Here is a 19,499-nt window from a genome sequence, read left to right as displayed (position 1 = left end):
AGGGGCCGGTGCCGCCCCTCCCTCCCTCAATGCGGTGGCAGGGACATCCAGAGTTTCGAGTAGCACCCCTATAAATGTTGCAAAAAATGGGGCATTGAATTTTCAATTAACCCTAGTTTTTCTAAGATTTTTAAGGACGTTGACGACGCCGTTCTCGAGATCTCATTACAATGTTAAAACGTAGTGGAGCGGGAAATGTCGTTTATTTACCTATTTATTTAATTTATTTCTTTGATTTTGAAAGTGTCATTTCTCCCCGCGCCCTAGTTGCGTTCCCCCCCGTGTGTCAGTGTGTGTGTGAGACATAATTGAGCTCACTGCAAGCATTTTGTTCTCAATCAAATGGCGAGGATCAAACATACCGCTAACAGGAAAGGAAATCCAAGAAAATCAGGTCCTCTCTCTCTCTCTCTCTCTCTCTCTCTCTCTCTCTCTCTCTCTCTCCATACATGTTTTTCTGTTTTGTGTTTATATATATTTCTTAGGGTTTGGTTCTTTTTTCCCTTTTTTCTTTGTGGTTTTGCTCTTTGTGATACCAGGTTCTAGAGGGGAATCGTCAACTACACCTGCTCGGAGTGCGGTAACACTCTTTCTTCGGTCTTCATCTTCTGTCTATGTTCGATTTTTCCTTTTTTGCGTTCGGCCTTTCAGAAAATTTGGAAAAAAGGAGTGGGAGCTGGAATTGACCCAATTTTTGTCTTCTTATATCTTGTAGAAAGTGAGACGTTTCTTTTAGTTGAGATGAATGGTTACATTAGGCCTAGCTTAGTGGTTTTTCTTTTTGTTATTCTGAGATCATAACTAGTCAGAAGAATTTGATTGGCGTACTTTATTCCCTCAGTAACGAAACCTAGCCTTATACTTGGTAATATCTTTTCATGTCTGCTTTTTGTAGGAAAGGAAACATAGGAAATTAAATACAATCTGAAATTTCCATTCCCATGAGTTATTCCATCAAACGAAATATGAAACCAAAAAAAGAAAAAACTGATAATTAAAAATTGAGTGACGCTTTTGGGTGTTTTGGCCTGTACTTCTTTATGCCATATTTCAAATTTAAGTGTTGATTTATTTTTTTATTCCAGTAATGTTTACCTTGTTCTTTCTTGATGGTTATGTAAATTTGTTTCAAATGTTGAAGCGTCCTGGTGAAAGTCCGAATACACCTGGAAGTAAGTTTTTGTTACATTTAACCATTTACACATTTCCAACTTGTTTGATGATGATGATCATGTCAGTATTGATATTTGGTGATTTGATTATTCAATCGTTCTATAGCTTCGGGAACACAGAGGCAGGCAAAGAAGCGGCACTATAGGCCAGGAACAGTGGCTCTTCGTGAGATTAGGCACTTACAAAAGACTTGGACGCTGCTCATTCCCATTGCTCCTTTTGTTAGAGTTGTAAGTTCATTAGCTTAGTTATAACACCAAATGTGCACCTCACGGATTTACACATGCTGAAAGGATGACCAGATTTTTTTATAAATGAAGAATAAACTTAAAATCCATTACTTGAGTATATAGGAAGTATACAAGAGGAACACCTAACTAGGAATAGAAAAGTTGACAGAAAATCATGAAGACTCTGAATCATTGAACTCTTAGGAGTCTGTCCAAAGGAACAAAGTCTTAAGAAAAAAGTTTTAAGCTCTTCCATCTGGTGCACGCAATTCTCAAAGTTTCTTTCATTCTTTTCCCTCTAGATGCATTACACTAGATAGATAGAGATCATCTTCCATACCAGTACAATTTGTGGTTGTCTCCTATTGGCAAAGGGGTCTACTTTCCTTCTCAGCATAGCCAAGACAACCGAACTCAGCCAATGAAGTCATTCCGTAAGGCAACCCAACTCACCTAGACATAATCTAGGAGATTCAAGAATTTTTTGTAGGCTTTAATCTCCCAATCACGAGTTGTTTTGATAAACATGACATTTCATTGTGAGTAGCCACTGGAGAAAATAGATTACCTACTAAAGTCTCATGCACAGTTGCAACACCATACATCTCTGCGAAAACTTCCTTGAAGGCCTTGTCACCATACCACAAGTTATGCCAAAATTGGAATTCTAGAGCCATCTCCTACTTGAAGTCTATTATGAATAGAAAAAAAACCTTCTGTCCTATACTGATATTTTCCTCTATCCCCACTCCATGAAACCAATGTATCTCATTAGTAAACTGCCCACTGCAAGCACAACCATATTTTGAATCCATTATGGCTTTCCACAAGACTGTCTCATGCTGGTAACTCCAAATCCACTTTTCTAGGAAGGCATGGTTGAACATAAGGACGTTTCTAGCTCGCAAACCTCCCTTAGGCATTAGAGAGCACACCTTAAATTAGTTTATTAGGCAAAATATGAATTCTTCATGTGGCTTGCTTCATAAAAAGTCCTGTATTAGCACTTCTATATATGATTGATCACACTTGTGGGAAGGGCAAACATAGATGGGAAATACTTTGGGAAGTTAAAGAGGGTGCTCTTCATCAAGGTGATCCTACCACCTGTTGATAGCTTCATCCTCTTCCAACCAGGCAGAGGACTCTCGATCTTCTCAATTATTCAACTCAAATAGACTTGGCCCTAAAAGGAGTTCCTAAAGGAAGGCCTAGGGGTTTTATAGGCAAAGAGGTACATACCAAATGTTGGTCAAACTATCTATATTAGAAAGTAGAAGCATTCCCAATTTCCACAATGAACCATCTTTGACTTAGCCAAATTCACTTTTAACCTAGAAATGACTTTTTAGCATGGGAAAAGATCCCTCATGTGGATGTGGTCTAGGCTTGTCCCACATAATATCAAGGTATCATCTGCAAAGAAGAGATTGGAAATGTTAAGCACCTTGAGATTTCTAGACCTCCATAGAGTAGGCTGAGAGAATGCCTCCACCAGCAGTAGCTCATAACATTTGCTAAGCCAATGAAAATAATAAATGTAATGTCGATAGCGGATCACCATGTCTCAAATATGGAGAGCTACTGAAGAAGTCGACAAGAGTTCCATTCATCAATACAAAAAGTGTGTTGTAATGATGCAGTGTTATCCAGGATTGTCATTTCTTCTCAAAACCGCAATACCCAAGCAAATAATACAGGAACTCCCAATATGATGATAACTCCCAATATGACAATAGGCTTTCTCTATGTTCAATTTGTAGAGCAGCCCTAGCTTGCCTAATTATAGCCTACTATCAAAGAACTAATAAGCAATGAGCATAGAGTCTAAGATTTGTCTACTTCTTATAAATGCATTTTGAGGCTTTGAAATGATCTTCTTGGTAATCCTACTCAACCAATTAAATTAGTAAAGACTTTGCAATTATCTTGCACACCCCATTCACAAGGCTACTGTGGTGGAAGTCTTTAGCATCCATTGTCCCATTGCTTTTAGGAATGAGGGCTATAAAGATGGTATTTAGGCTTTTTTCAAGCTTGCAGTTGGTGTAAAAATCCCGGACTACCCTCATAATGTCTTCTTCAATCACATACCAACAATCTTGAAAGGATGAACAGACTTACGGATGGATACATTCATAAATAGATTTCAGAGGATCATTTTTTGCTATTTTTAGTGATAAGCAAGGGAAATGATGCATTCCCCCTTATGGGCTATGTGTGAACCTGCAGCACTAAATAAAATTACCTAACTAAACCCCATCAATCCCTGATCCTAATTAAATCTAGATTGGTTTATGGATTCTCTGACTTAGTGGGGTCACTCATATGTATTATCTTCTTAAGTTCTATCCTATGTGAGATCATTACCTTCTGTTGTCTCTCTATTTAACATATCCTTTTTAACTACTACTACCAGTGTAGTTTTATGCTTCCTGGCACTTTAACTCCTAAAGTTGGACTAGATCGTTTTCTATTGGTAATCATCAATCTCTGTAAAATCACTTAAAAAATATCCGAAATTATTGTAGATACATTTATGAACAATGTAAATTTGAAACTCATTCATATAAATGACCATCATCAATTTGGAGTGGATTTTTTAATTCATGTGCTTCTAACTAAATCCTTAGGATGTTGACTTGAACTCTCCACTTTAATGGGAGTGGAGCTATTGTTCGAGTGAATAGTGTATCAGGCACCTTATATTATCTGTTGGAAATTCTTTTTGCAATTGCCTTCTAGTCCTTTTGTAACTGTCCCCAAATGAATGGCTAAAACCTCAACGTAGAAAAGCTATGGTACTGGAAATTTGGTATTTGTAGCCATAATCGAATTTGGGATGTTAATTATGTTAATACAATATTTATGATAGGTAAATTTTTTTATAGGTAATTAGGCTAATTCTGTATTCAGTTTGACCATGCTGTTTTTATTTTTAAGGAAGAATAGAAGAAGATGCCTCTTACTGAGTAAAACACCTAATTTATGACAAGTATATTGTTGTTAGGAATTGTGGAATCCTTTATGGTCTTAAAATGATGATTGCACTGTTGGGTTTATTTTCCGGTCTATAGATTCAGACTTTCTCAATTTAAAATGTGTAAACGAACATTCTCATTAAGATGCTCCATTTTATTCTTTTGTTATATTTATGGCCGGTTTGATCAATATTTAGCATTGGGCTATTGTTGACTTCGGTCTATGGCATGTGTCAATTAGGTTTGGTATTGAAGTTTAACATGAAAATAGTCCTTGTCATTTGTAGGTAAAACAGATAACCTTTCAATTCTCTCCAGATGTTAGTCGTTGGACAGCTGAAGCTTTAGTAGCACTGCAGGAGGTATATAAATTTTTTGTTATGTACCTATAATATATATTGGAAGGCTTGGAAGTGTATAACACCTACCAACATGCATGTCTTGGGAATGATCATGTGGATCCTATGTTTTTATAATTTGGAAGTTCTTTTTTGCGTGCTCTGCTTATGAAATTTCTGGTCTTCCCAAATATTGTTTGTTCTAATTGTAAACATATGTATAGTCTCTGCACCTAAAAGTTTCTAATGTATTTTCAATTTTGACCACAATATGCTTGAGAAGGCGGCCTTAATCTATGATGTTGTCTATATATGGTAGCGACTGCTGAATAAAAAACAACAGTTGTTTATTGCTTACTTCTATTCAATATAAGTTCTATATGATAGGCACTCATGACTCGGTGCTCTGCTTGAGAGGCATCACCATTTTGCTTTCCACTCCAGATAGTTCATAAGTATTAATCAAATCGGATGGGAAATTAACAAATAAAACCTATTGGAATGAGCAAACAGGATCAATGTAAATGGCCCCAAATACTTCAATACATTGACATAAATAGTACTCTCGATGATAATTATACAAGACAACTCTATCATGAGTTTTTCATTATAATAATCACTAATGGTCTTCTTTTTGTTTTCTTCATTTTTTTAAAAGTAATTTTCCCAGAAAATATGCTGTTGATCATCAAATGATATCTACAACATTTTAACTTTCTCATTTTCAAATCCAGTGCCTCGACATGCTTCTTGGTTCTGATAACTGTAATATACTGATCATCACAACGTACTAATCTCACTGCATGCACCCTGAGATTATAGTATATTGACTTGGGCGAATGGATTGAAGTTATAATATCCGTTAGTCATTGAGAGACTTATACAGTACAATGATTGCTTCTTTTGTATGATGTTGAAGCAATCCGTCTTTCAGTTGCTTTTATGCCATTGGTTGTGAATGGCACAACTATCGTGTTTAAGGCATTAATTCTTTGTTGAGTACCATTATGGGCATTTTTTACATGTTCTACTTAGTTCTCAGATCATCTCAAGAGGGAGATTTCAAACTTGTTCTAGAGCTTCTGCTCTTCTCTGGAGAGGGATTATAAATAAGCCTAAGAAAATTACTTGGGTTTAGTTTCAGGATTACCACTATCCCATTAAATCATAGGCCACCACATATATTCTAACAGACTTTTCCCTCATTTACTTTGGGTATGACTAATCTACGCAAGATGATTTCCATAATTATAAACTTAGGGTCGTTAACTTTTGCTGGTTTACTTTCAAATGCCATGGGAGTTTGCTTGCTGATAGGTGATGATTTAATCTTGATGTACTTTGTTATATCTTTGAACTCATGGACTAACATGGCAAGCAAGTTTGGTGGCACAGCAGAATCTGACTCTTGATATAATGCTATCTCAAAATGTGTCAATGAAAAGTGCATAGGAACTCTCCTTTGGTAACACTGTTTACCACTATGAGGCAAATTATTGTATCTACTTCTGCTTTTTGGTTCAAGTTTTGACTACATCAAGAGAGATGGTGCAATTCTGAACTTTTGCTAGCATTAATATACATAAAGACTATACCCTTATTGGTTTGTTTTATTCCTAGGCAGCAGAGGACTTTTTGGTCCATTTATTTGAAGATGGAATGCTATGTGCAATTCATGCGAAGCGTGTAACTTTGAGTAAGTTGAAATTTAGAGATACGAAGTTTTTTAGTCTACCTTTAGTAATATAATATGAAAAAAATGAACGGGACAACTTTTAAAGCATCATGGCTTGGCTAGTCAGATTGAACGGGACAACTGGTTTGTCTCTTAGGAAATGGAATATGGCAATTAGTTTACTGAAGGCAAGTTGTAGATTGTGCTAGATAGAGTGTTATACCTTTTGGCGATCTCATTCTTGAAGCTAAATTTTTTCTGAATGCTTGATTTTCACCTTAGTGTGTCTTTTGTAGATTGAACTTCCATTCCGCTTAGAGAATTGGAAAAGGCATCTATACCGTGTCAGTCCAGATAAAATGATCTGTTTCTCAGTCCGAAATAGCGAACCAAATTTCACAATATATTCAGAAAGATCAGAGCTTCCTTCCCCCTGTAATATTTTAGTAGCTTTTCCTATCTGAAGATTTTCTTCCTTTGGTTTACTTGGTTTTTGGCTGAAAAATTGTTGCTATCTTTTTAGCAGATATACCTTTCAAGTATTCTTCAGGAGTCTTCTGTGTACTTGGGGAGCTTTTTGTTTGTTGTTTTTGTTTTGCTGTTTTTTTTTGGGGGGGGGGGGGGGGGGGGGGGGTGGTGGCGGAGCGTCTCTGATCTCTTCAGGGAATGGTCAGGTTAATATTTGCATAGAGTTGTGGGATTAGCCACCTGTTGAAGTAAATGCAATTTGTCAATATCATATAATCTACTGGTGGCGTACCGCATATGATTTATTCAGATCAAAATTTGAGTTACTCTATCTTTCTGTCCCACTGGCAATTCAAAATATTGAAACTCGTTTCATTTGCTTTTACTCAGTGAAAAAGGACATTGAGTTGGCACGTCGGCTTGGAGGGAAAGGAAGGCCATGGTGAGAGCATTGTACAAGTAGCAAGACCATTGTTATTGATTGTGAACATTCTAGAGGGAAATTGCAATTGTTCTTTGACAGTAATTACTTTTTGTAGTTTTAGCACTGAAATTAGGAAGTAGGAAGCAACCTCACTTTTCTTTGATGGTATGCCATATCATATAATACAGTTTGACCAGTAAGCATGTGATGGGATACCGGCATGTAGAGGTTACTAAAGTTAATGAGATGAAATACAAATTGGAGTGTTAAATATTTAAGGCAACTATCTAAACAAATCTGTGTCTTCTTCTGCTTTAGACTCTAACATACACGTGCGGGTTTATGTGTGAATGGATATAATGCATATGGTGTTGCACATCTATTAGTATCTTCTTATGTGACCATTTTTAGCCGCATTCAGTGGAACTCCAAGATCTCCTTTGCCAAAAATACTCGGGTCTAATAAGCAGTAACGTAAAATTCCCATTTCCATTGGAGCCAGGTACCAGTGTCCAATAATATGATTTCTTTCTTCAGTTTATGCCTCCATGATCGTGATCTGCCACTGTGAACTCGCGTTTCACCTTTTTTTCCCCTTTTGTTTTTCTTATTTTCTACTAGTTTAGAACATTCAATACTCTGACATTATTATACAGTGATTTGCTGAGACCAACATCGTTGACTTTGCTTGGTCTTAAATGTGTGCCTGCAGAGTGTAACTCTATTCTATACTAATATGTGCACAGCCAAATTTATTTCTTTGGAGCTACACGTATCAAGGTACCTTATAGATGATCTGATTGCCTCGATGTCTATGCTTCTAGCTCTGGATGTAGGATAGATGCTTGTTTCTTCTGAAATACACCTCATAACATCTAGCAGATTCCGTGAATCATCAAAAACTGGATTTGCAGTCCGATTGTGATTTTGTGTTGCACCATAATCTCCCTTCCCGGACCATGCGTTTTTAGAGACACCGGGATGAGCTTCCATAAAGGACTTTCCACGCCATCTAAGACTTAATTCCATTGTTAATTACATGAAAGATGCTATTTCAATAGCAAAAGATGGCCTGCACGAACAAAAAATACACATATATATACAACATACATATAGAATTAGAACAAAAGAAGCGTAGGGATTTGTACCATACCAATTATTCGATTTTTAAACCTCATGCTCGTTAGATCTGAACATGACGTTGAACTAATTTAGGCGTTGTTTGGATACTAAAATTATTTTAACTCATTGTATCTCATTTAATTATTATAATTTTTTTTAAATTTACAGATAAAATACATTAAATAATTCAACATTTTCAAAACCTAAAACAAAAATAATATTCTCATAATATTTTATTTAATTTTCAATTTTTATCTTAATTCATCTCATCTCAACTCAGTATCAAAATTTCTCTTAATTTAGAACTAAAATCTTTGCAGGGTAGACTCAGAAAATAGAAGTTATGATCCTAACTTGTAACTAGGTGTTCTCTTTTGTATACTTATTGTATACTTACGTTATGCCGAATTACTTGGTTTAATAAATTTTCTTTTTACATATAAAAAAGAAAAAAGAAATTATGAGTTCAAATGATATAGTTTTAATTTTTGTTTCATGAATATCCATATTTAAGACGGACATTAATTTTGAATATTTTTTTGGGAAGCTTCATTGTAAGTGTTTACTTAGAGGAGGACATTCTGATTTCCATGAATGGATTTTCTTTTATCGGAACAAAGGGGACCAATCTCTTTAGTTTCTCTGATCTTATTTCGATTTCAAGATCTGTTATACTTGGGAACTTATTTTTTATTTTTGTTTAATTAGTTTTTAGGATTACAGTGAGTAGCTTTGTGGTATCAAATTCAGGGATTATAGGGTTCATTTAGTTTCTTCTCAGGAGAATGTTTAGAATTTTTAATTCAACAATGTCATTGTTGATGCAGATTTCAGCGTTGTCTACAACACTTTCCAATCAACCCGCAACTAGAGAGACAACCTCAAGGAATCCAATGGGAGATACTTCTAATTAGGGGTGTAACGGGTCCAGTTTGGTTCGGTTTTGGACAAACTCAAGAACTGAACTGGTAACACTTGTTTTACATTTTTTAAAATCGATTACACACCACTTACCCCACTAAATCGGTACGTCTGGTTTTACCGGTTCTGGTTTTTTAGTTTAGTATATTAAGTATATTAGTATTACTAATATATTTATCAAAATAAATATATTGAGAATTTATTAAGCAATAAAATGTATTTAATATATATTATATTTAAAATATATGATCAAATAAATATTTATGTTTAAAATTAAAATGTTATGTTATAAATTATAATATATTATTTCATACATAATTATATATAAAAAATTATATATAATATAAAATCTATTATATATAATATTAAAAATTAATAATATATATAATATGTGAACCGGTTTGGTACGTGTTGGAAAATATAAAACCAATTTTAAATCGGATTTTACTAGTTTTTAAAATAAAGAAATGATTTTGGACCAAACCAGTCAAAAGTCAGACTGAACCAGCTGGTCCAGGCTAATTTTCTAATTTTTCAGTTTATTTTACACCCCTTTAAAGAGAAGCTATGCTCTCTTAATCAAGTGAAATCGTGTTTGTGGTACATACCTAAGGGTGTATGTATAAGGACCGGGTGCTTTACATGGTGTGATTCTCTCCAAGAGTACGGTTATGTGTTGATAATGTCCTTCCAGCGATAATGTCTCATCAGAACTTATCTTATCAATACGAATTCCAATTTGCGATAGGCATCATTGGTCGAGGTTCCTTGCTGATTATGATGGTCCTCTTAAAAGTTTTATCCTAGGGTTCTAAACATTGCGTTTTATTCAACTTTACCCTTTTATCCCCTTATCTCACGTGGACCCCTCGTGATCATACCATTGGTTGCCCATTGCCCTTTTAGGTTGATTTGTGGCAAGGGGAAGCTATCTTGGCACATGCATTGTTTATGTTAACGAAGTCTACATACATTTGCCACTTCCTATTTTTCTTTACCAGTACCATGTTTGATAGCCATTATGGATATAATGAGATTCTTTGATAAACCCCTTCCAACAAGTTTTTTACTTCTTCTGCTATTGTTGCATACTTTTTAGTGCATAGTCTTCTTTGCTTTTGCCTTTTTTTTTTTTACTACAAGGTCGATGTAGAGGTGGTGCTCAATTACTTGTGTCTATTCCTAGATTGTCATGGTCACTCCAAACAACACATGTCTGTTCAATGAGGAGCCACTTCATCTGCTCTCTAAGGTCTAGCACCATACATAATCCTATTCTTGACATTGCATTTGGTCAGTTGGGATTCAAGGCTACCAAGTTCAAAGGCTTGGATCCTACGCACTACTTTAGATTGTTCTCGTCCTGAGTCTCGATCGCTTGCTTGATGAACTCTAGTGCTGGTAGAATAAGGTCCTCACCTACTTGTCCAACTTTGTAGTGTGAACCTCTCCTCCTTCTTTCTTCAATTCTTGCATATCGCACTCTTGTGTAAACACTTAATTGTCTCGAACCTTCCTAACTCCTACGCTCATCAAGAACTTTATCTTCAAGTGGTAGGTTGAGGTGGTCGCCTTTATCTTGTTCAGGGTTGGGTGTCCAATGATTAATGATGAATAGGCTCTCAACACTAGGAAGTTCACCATCATCATTTTATGCAATGCCTAATTCTCGCCATAGTAGGCAATATGATGGCGTCAACAAGCTACATCATTTATCCTAAGAAACATTTTAACTGTGCAAGGCCTGGTTCGTTGCTCAATCCCTATTCTTTTAAAGGAGTCCAAGTATAGGACATTTGCTCCAATTCTTCATTCTCCTGCATTACCTCTATTCAATATTTGAGGTTGCGACGATCCTTAACATTGTGACCCCACCACATGAATTCTACGGTAGTGCAGCAACAGTCAAGCCCTCGCCCGTTGTTGCTCTTTCCATCGGCTGTGCGGGCTCACTCTCCACTCCCCCAAATTCTCATTGCAATGTACTATTCTTGTATACTGGTTGAAGGTGTCAAAGCCCTCTTCTCATTTTCAATCTTCTCGTTCGCTTCTCGTCCTTTCCTCCTTTGCCCGCCTTCTCATTCTCCTTTGTGTTGTCTACTTTTGCCATTCGTGGATCGGTCCATGCCTTCATCTTATCTCCAGCATTGAAGAAGTTGTCTGCCTTGTCCATGAGCTCCCACAAAGTCATCAACATCTTTTTTGCCCCCTCTATCATGAAAGGGTTTTGAGGCCACACGTCGCGAGTATTATCTTTTCATTCTAATCGTTGTCAGCCTTTCCTTATTGAACCAGGTGAGGTATTCCTTCATGCTTTCATTCTTCTACTACTTCACTGTGAGAAAGAGGCGGGAGGTAGCTAGCTGGTCGCCTCCTTCTCCTACTAGCCATGAACTATACGAAGAATCACCTAAAAACTCTTTAAAGTTGGTGATCGACTGGATCTATAAATTCCCAAACCACCTTCTTGCCATGCTTTTAAAAATCAATGGGAAGGCTCGGCATATAAGTTATTATATGAAATATTTTTAAAATTCTTAATAAAATGAAATTTTATTTAAAATCTTTCAATAAAGTTTTTTTTTTTTTGAATTTATATTTAATACAACTTAAAATAAGGTCTCAATGCAAATTTTGTATCTCAATTTAATAAAATATTAAAAAATTATTTAAAAAATAAATAATTCATTATATTAAATATTAAATTTAGTATTATGTGACCTTGCATATTTTGAAATATATAAAATTTATTTGAAATTTTATTTGATGAAGTGATTTTTATTTTTTATTTTTTAAATTAAAAAAAATAAAATCTTTACATAAAGTGGTGGGGCCTTAGCAGTGGCCTTACGGTTAAGCCGGCCTTGGTAGGCCAACACTTTCCAATTAATTTGCAACCAGAGCGACAACCTGAGGAATCCAGCAAGGGCTCTGACGATTAGGTCAGAGAGAAGTTATCTTCTCTTAATCGAGTGAAATCGTACTTACAGTATATACCTGAGGGTGTATGTATAAGGACTAAAATGCTTTAAATGGCGAGATTCTCTTCAAGGACTTTTGTAGTTGATAGTGTCCTTCCGGTGAGTACTGTGTCTCAACGAGACTTATTTTATTAACATGAATCCCAGTCCGAGATAGACTCCGTTGGTTGAGATTCCTTTCTGATTACGATGGCCCCCATTACCTTTTCTCGCCTACTGTGTATATTGAAATCCGTCGCCCATCATTCTTTCCCACTTGCAGCGAGTATTTATGATCGGTATAATTTCATGATTCTCGACCCATTTTTGGTTTTTTTGCATTTGCTTTTAATGTCCAAACATGATTTTATTATGTATTTTAGGTTGTTATCATTGTGATTTCTCTGACTTTTTAAATTTATAGTCAAGTCTGTTATTGAGGAGCCAGCAAATAATGATGAAGAACATTGATTAAAGGTATTAACTTAGTTACTTGTTCAATCATAGTATATCATGCTCCCCGTTGACTTTACTACTTCTTTCTTGTCCCAATTGACATAAGTGGTATGAAGAATCTACTTTACATTTTAATTATTAATGACCATACACTTTGATTGCCAATGATTATTTCACTTCTGATGATCAACACTATTTCCATCGTCAAGAGCTTCATATACATATATATATATATATATATATATATGTATATATATATTTTATCTTCAGAATTGTGACTTAAATATATCCACCTTAAGGCTTTTTCTTTCTAACTTTCTTTCTCTCTCTCTAAAAACCTTTTCCTCATTCGCTCAGGAAATCCTTCAATTAATCTTTTTTCTTCCCAAGCGAGGGAGGAGCTGCCTCCCTTCTCTTTCCTTCCTATATACAGCCCTCCATGTGTATTTTTTTTTTTTCCTTCTGCCTCCCTTCTCTTTCCTTCCTATATACAGCCCTCCATGTGTATTTTTTTTTTTTCCTTCTATTCTTTTTTGCCATTTTCTTTTCTATGAGGTTGGAAAATGTCTTATATATAAAGCCTTTCGACCACTATAAGAGTACACGTACCACACCACTACACTCTCCAAGTGCCAATCTAGAAAATGGGCAAAGAGCGGCCACTGACTAATAAGTGCATGAGTCTCACGCACCGCCCAAACCATGCGTGAGCCCCACATGTAGCTCTGATTCCATAACTATGTTGCCAGCACTACAACACTAGCGGGTCCCCTGTCTTTAGATTTTCAAAATACGCACAAGCCCACCCCTATTTCCATCGACGCATGGCTCCCAGGCACTAGTACACATTTTGATGTTGTTCGTGTGTTAAAAATTATCCGTATTATCCATCTCTAACTATCTTAATATATTCTTACTTTTCTTGAACGAGAATATTTATAGAGGTTGTGGAAGTGAAGCTTCCATACGAAAACTACAACAAACATTTATAGTGTCTTTTTTTCTTTTATGGTTTAATGTCATAACTAATTAATTCACTTATTGGATCAAAGCAAATCAATCGCCTTTGAAACACTTTCTCTCCCTCACTACTGTTATCATTATGACGAAGTTCCATCATCTCTATATCGCTACAAAAAACATATATCCATCCTATTTTGTGTTAAGTTTTTTGTCTGCCAAATTAATTTCCAACATAAGTATTGGGCTTGTTGAAGCATGTTTGGTAGCCACCAACTACGATAGGGCTCCTGTACCTATGTGGGTGGAAGAAATGTGGTTGTTGGTGGCTAAGTCGCCTCCGATGCCAAAGTCAAAATCTCCCAATTCGAATGAAAAGTCAAAAGTAGTGGAGATCTAGAGAAAGAGTATCGAATGTGTAACCCATTTCTTGTCGTCAGCTTTCCTCTATTTATATTAAATTCCTCGTAAGACCCCTCTATTGCTGTAATGATCACCCTCGTTCTGGGCAGCATGGAATCACATTTAATGTTGTAGCTCCTACCAGCTACAGGGACTTGACCTCGAGGTTGGTCACTTCGAGCTGCATTTGATGCGGTTGATCTTGTACGAGATAGGATCTCGACCTATTTGTCTCTCATTAATGCGCTATGATTGGGAGATCGTCGGCTGCTTTCCCCTTCTTAGGCTTATCTGGGCCTCCCTTTTTGCCTGTTCTTGGTCTGCACTGCTGTGGGTTTTGGGCTTTGGCGTGGGAAGCCTAAGCCCAGCTCAACAGAGTACAAAAATTTCCTTTCTAGTTATCCCAAAAATTTCTCAAGTGGGTGTGGCGGAAATTTAATTCTCCAACATGCTCCCACTTCCCTTCTTGAATTCATTGTATGGTTACATGTTTCCACATCTCGAGAATTGACGTAACCGTCTCGTCCCCACGTCCCATCACTCTTCTCATTTGGGCTCTTGAACCATCCTGTCTCCTATATTTATTCTCCCTTCCTAACCCTGGAGTGGTCTTTGCTCTTTTCCCATCCTTGCTTCCTTTTGTTGTCGCATCTCCCTCTTGCTCCAACACTTTCGCTACAACCTCTGTTGAACCCAAGGTTTCAAGGTTTGTGTAATTATATATTTACACATGGATTTTGATGATAACAAATAAATTCAAAGAATAAAGAAGTTTCAAACTCAAGTTGTCTACACAATGAAGTCAAGCACATCAAGGAAACAAGCATTAGCAAAAAGGGAACAAGTTCACATTAAAATTATAGAGTAATGTTGTAAATCTCTTAAAAATTCAAAATTAGGATTAAGGCTCAAAATTAATATTTTATCATAAAACATTAAAATATATTTTCCATATGTGCATGAATATTTTTGAAAATTAAATTTAAAAATTTTGAAAGATGATTGATTGTCATATTTTACATGTGCATGCCTTGATTAAATAGTTGAACTTTAAAAATATTAAAAATAATTGATTGTCATCTTTTACATGTGCATGTTTTATTGGAATATTTTTAAAAGTGATTGATTTTTTTTTACTTATGCAAAAGGTAGATGATTTTGTTTGAAATATTTGAAAAGTAAAGTGTGCTCCTTTTGTCATATGCAAAAAGTAAAAGATTAGGTTTGATTTTTTTGAAAAGTAAAGTGTGCTCCTTTTGTCATATGCAAAAAGTAAAAGATTAGATTTGATTTGTTTGAAAAGAAAAGTATGCTCCTTTTGTCATATGCCAAAAGTAAAAGATTAGGTTTGAAATTTTTGAAAAATGAATGATGTTGTCTTTGACAATTGAAAAAAAAGAACCATTTATTTGAATTTTTTGAAAAAATGAATGATGTTGTCTTTGACATGTGAATCTTTTTTAATTTGAATATGAAGTCTCATATGCCTATAAATAGATCATTTGAGAGTTTCACATTTACAACGTCCAGAGCATATAACATTCATTCAAAGCTTTCATTCTCTCTTCTCTAAGCATTGAGCCTTAATCCTTGTTCATTTTGAGAGATATAGTTTGCACTGTATTGTTCTTATTTCACTCATTGAGGAGTGTTTTCTGATAACCTACTCATTATCATCTCTTGTATCAAAAAAAAGGTGTGTATAACTCTTGTGCGTGTAGAAAGTGTTCTATACGGGGAATAGTTGAATCACCACGTGTAAGGTGATTGCAAGTGTAGAGGGTGTTCTACACGAATCCTTTGTAGCGGTGTTGTTTAAAGGTGTAATAGGTTCCTATCTCTACCTGAATGAGGTTGAATAGTGAATTTGGGGATCCTCAAGGGGTAACTTGAGGCGAGGACGTAGACAGTGAGGCCAAACCTCGTTAACATACTGAGTTTGCTTCTCTCTTATCCTTACTCTTTATATTTATTACTATTTCGTATTTTGTTTATATTTTATATTGTATATTTGATTTATAATTGTTATTTTTTTAAATATAACTCAATTCATCCCCCCTCTTGTGTTAGTCATCTGTGCAACAACCTCTTTTCCAAATTTGTTCCTGATGGCCTCTAGGAACACTTCCCATTGTGAATCTTCCTCCTATAATAGACACAAGTGGTCCATCGTCGTCGAACCCACGACCCTTAATGAGCTGCACATCATGTACGAAACCCTAGAATTGGTGGCCTTGGAGGTTCCAACGCCAGGCAGTGGGGTCGTTGACCTTGAAGTGGCCCTGTACTCGGGCATGAGGCTCCAAGACTTTTTAGGCATGGCCCCAAGCCCAACGTCAATCGAGCTTGGGCACCACGAGGGCGGCATTCGTCGCCGAGCGCCCGGAGGTGTCTGGGCATATTTGTGCCTTTTCAAGAACTAGTGACTGAAGAATGCATCAGCCACGATAAGTGCTTCTTGTCGACTAGAGGCAACCGCCCAAGATGGCATCAATGAAACCCTACGCCCTCCTAGTGCCAGCTTAGGCACGACTTTCTTTGACAAGACACCCACTTAGCCCTTGCTCCCAAGAGCCTCTCTAGCGAAAACTCTGTGCTGCTGAGTGAAGATGGGTCGTCTTCTTCTTCATCCTTGACTAGCCCCTCGGTCAAGCAGGATTCTTCCTCGACTATTGATTTCAATGACATTTCTCAATCAACTGGCCCCACGAATGATGGTCTCTCCTTGCAGTCTGGAGGGGGAACAACCCGCGACCTTGGGATAGAAGGATCTATGGAGATTCATGCTCTGGATAGATCATGTGCCTCCACCCTCGGGCTTTGACCACGGAGTGGAGATATGCTACACGTCTTGCCCTTCAAAAGTAGGTACAGACGGGGCTAGGGCGGAGGCGATATGAGGGATGCTCTATCAACTTAAAAGTTTCATTTCTCTGGTGATGTTCTTCTCTCCATTCTGATTAGCACGCAAATTTGCTTTTGGATTTCGGCTATCTAATTATCTCTACTTTGCTTGACAAGAGTTTGAATTCTTGGTGGCCTAAGTCGTGGACAGACAGGCCGAGATAGAGTATGAAGTTGAGACCTTGCAAAAGTTGTGTGGGCGAGCCTACTGTGAGCTATTTAGGCTCAAGGTTGCATTTGAGCATGCTGAGATGGCCTATGATGAGATTGAGGTCGAGAATAAGCACTTGCAATAGATCATTAAGAACCTTCACAAAGAGGGGTCCGATCTTCTTGTGAGCGGGGAGCTACTTAGGCAGGTGGTGTCCTGCCTTGAGGTCGCTGCTATGGCTACTGCAGAGGAAAGGGGTCAGGATCAAACATAAGTGCTCTGCCTGAAGGAACAAGTGAAGGAAGCTCGAAAACTTTTTATGGGCTACGTTGCATGCTGGCAGAAGTTGCGGATGTCCATCGCAACTTGGGTGCTTGCCTTCAAGAACTGAAATTTGGGAAAGACACGTTGACGGTACAAAACGTAGCTCTCTAAAGAGCTAAGGAAAAGGCCAAGGACTTGTACGTTGAGTTGTCTGTGTCCCATCTATAACTCAAGGAGGAGTCGGGGTCTAGTAAGGACCGGATGAAGAAACTTGAGGCCAAGCTTGCTACCGATTGTGAGAGACTTGCTAGGGCCACATACCAACTTGGGGTCACAAAGCAACTCTATGACTAGGCCTGGAGTTGCAAGTACTCCCAACGGCTTGAGAGGGTAGTGGGGGCATCTGGAGGCGAACTCCCACCACAAGCTCGAGACACTAGATTTTTCCTAGTTCGTGCCTACTTGGGAGGATCGCAACTCCCTCGACTTGATGCTCGACATCTTTCCTGACCCTGCTTCCCGCCCTTGAGTGATGCTTGTTATCATTCTCTCTTTCTTTCTTAGTTTTTGTTATCACCCAATATTGGGTTGTTGCCCTTATGACGGCCGACGTTCGAGCATAGAGTAACGACCTAAGGAACCTGGTGGGATCTAAAATCGACCGTGCTCAGTGGTGAGGTGGGACTGGGACACCTAGGAGTGATGTTCCCCCTATGAGTCTATGACCATTAAGGTTCAAGCATAGAGCATCACCTGTGTAAGCAGCCAGGATCTGAAATTGATCATGGTAAATGACGAGGAGGGACTAGGACCCTTAGGATAGGTGCTCCCCCTAGGACCATCGAGATTCAAGTGTGAAGCATTGACCTGAGTAACCAAACAAGATCTAAATTCAACCGTGCTGAGTGATAGTTGGTAGCCAAGGTTTGAGCGTAGAGCATTGACCTAAGGAATCAGACAGGATCTAAAATTAACTACGTTGGGTAGCGAGGAGGGACCGCGACACTTAGGAGAGGTGTTTCCCCTATGACTACTGAGGTTCGAGCAAAGAGAATAACCTAAGGAACTAGGTGGGATATGAAATGGACCTTGTTGGGTGCCGATTGGTCACCAAGATGCAAGTGCAGAGCATTAACCTAAGGAACTAGGCAGGATTTGAAGTCAACCATGCTAGGTGACAATGAGGGACTGTGACACTTAGGAGAGGTGTTCCCCCTTGTGACCACCGTGGTTTGAGTGCAGAGTATCGACCAATAGAACCAGGCGAGATTTGAAATTGACTGCATTAGGTGGCGATTGGTCATCGAGGTTCGAGCATGGAGTATCGACCTAAGGAACAAGGTGGGATCTAAAATCGATCATGTTGGGTGGCAAGGAGGGATTGAGATACTAAAGAGAGGTGTTCTCCCCTGTGACCTCAAAGGTTCAAGGGTGAAACATCAACCTATGGAACCAAGCAAAATTTGAAATTGACCACACTGGGTGGCAATTGGTTGCCAAGGTTCAAGAGCATAGTATCGACCTGAGTAACCAAGCATTATCCAAAATCTACCTACTGGGTGGCGATTGGTCGCCGAAGCAACTGTTGCATCATTCAATCCACATATACAAGCTCACGCATGGAAGTATCACTTCTTATTATTCACATTGTCAGTTCTTTGCATGGGGAATCACTGAATGTAGAAGAAAAGAGAAAAGATGATGCTTGGGGGCATCAAGAGACGAGAGGTCGGCTTTCCTTTCTTTTGCTAATCGAAGTTGGGCTTGCTGTGTTCCTAACCTCACAATTCTTGCACATAGCATTCCGTTGCCACCTTTTGTGCGCAGCACACCACTTCTTCCCTATCCTTTGTTGGGAATTTCATCTTCAAGTGATAGGTTGAGGTCACTAGTTTCAAGTTGTTTAGCGTTGGTTGTCCGATTATTGCATTGTATGAAGAGTGGGCCTTGACTACAAGGAAGTTTGCCATGGTAGTCGTCATGAATCTTCCAGTTCTAATGGTGATAGGGAGTGTTATGGACCCCAATAGCTGTATTGCCGCTCCAAAAAACCCCCTCAACGACATCGGG

The 19,499-nt window shown here is 37.8% G+C and overlaps 1 protein-coding gene across 3 annotated transcripts; it reads left to right on the top strand.

Moving 5' to 3' along the window:
• Window positions 1–212: 212 nt before the first annotated feature.
• On the top strand, window positions 213–7,567 carry LOC122311034 (histone H3-like centromeric protein HTR12). Of its 3 annotated transcripts, XR_006242723.1 has the most exons (8): window positions 213–394; window positions 540–580; window positions 1,142–1,172; window positions 1,279–1,403; window positions 4,672–4,746; window positions 6,343–6,418; window positions 6,694–6,832; window positions 7,256–7,567. XR_006242723.1 is itself a non-coding variant. In XM_043125382.1 (7 exons), exons 1-7 carry the CDS (start codon window positions 343–345, stop codon window positions 7,309–7,311), a joined length of 456 nt encoding a protein of 151 aa, XP_042981316.1. In that variant the 5' UTR covers window positions 217–342; the 3' UTR covers window positions 7,312–7,567. The 3 variants fall into 3 exon arrangements, 2 of the variants coding, with proteins under 2 accessions (XP_042981328.1, XP_042981316.1); XM_043125382.1 differs by lacking the exon at window positions 6,694–6,832 and having other exon boundaries at window positions 217–394; XM_043125394.1 differs by lacking the exons at window positions 6,343–6,418; window positions 6,694–6,832 and having other exon boundaries at window positions 215–394.
• Window positions 7,568–19,499: the final 11,932 nt, after the last annotated feature.

This window comes from Carya illinoinensis, chromosome 1 (assembly GCF_018687715.1).
Source record: "Carya illinoinensis cultivar Pawnee chromosome 1, C.illinoinensisPawnee_v1, whole genome shotgun sequence".
In the NCBI taxonomy this organism is placed as follows: domain Eukaryota; kingdom Viridiplantae; phylum Streptophyta; class Magnoliopsida; order Fagales; family Juglandaceae; genus Carya; species Carya illinoinensis.
Note: the sequence above shows the minus strand (reverse complement) of the source record. Positions and strands in the feature narration are given on the sequence as shown.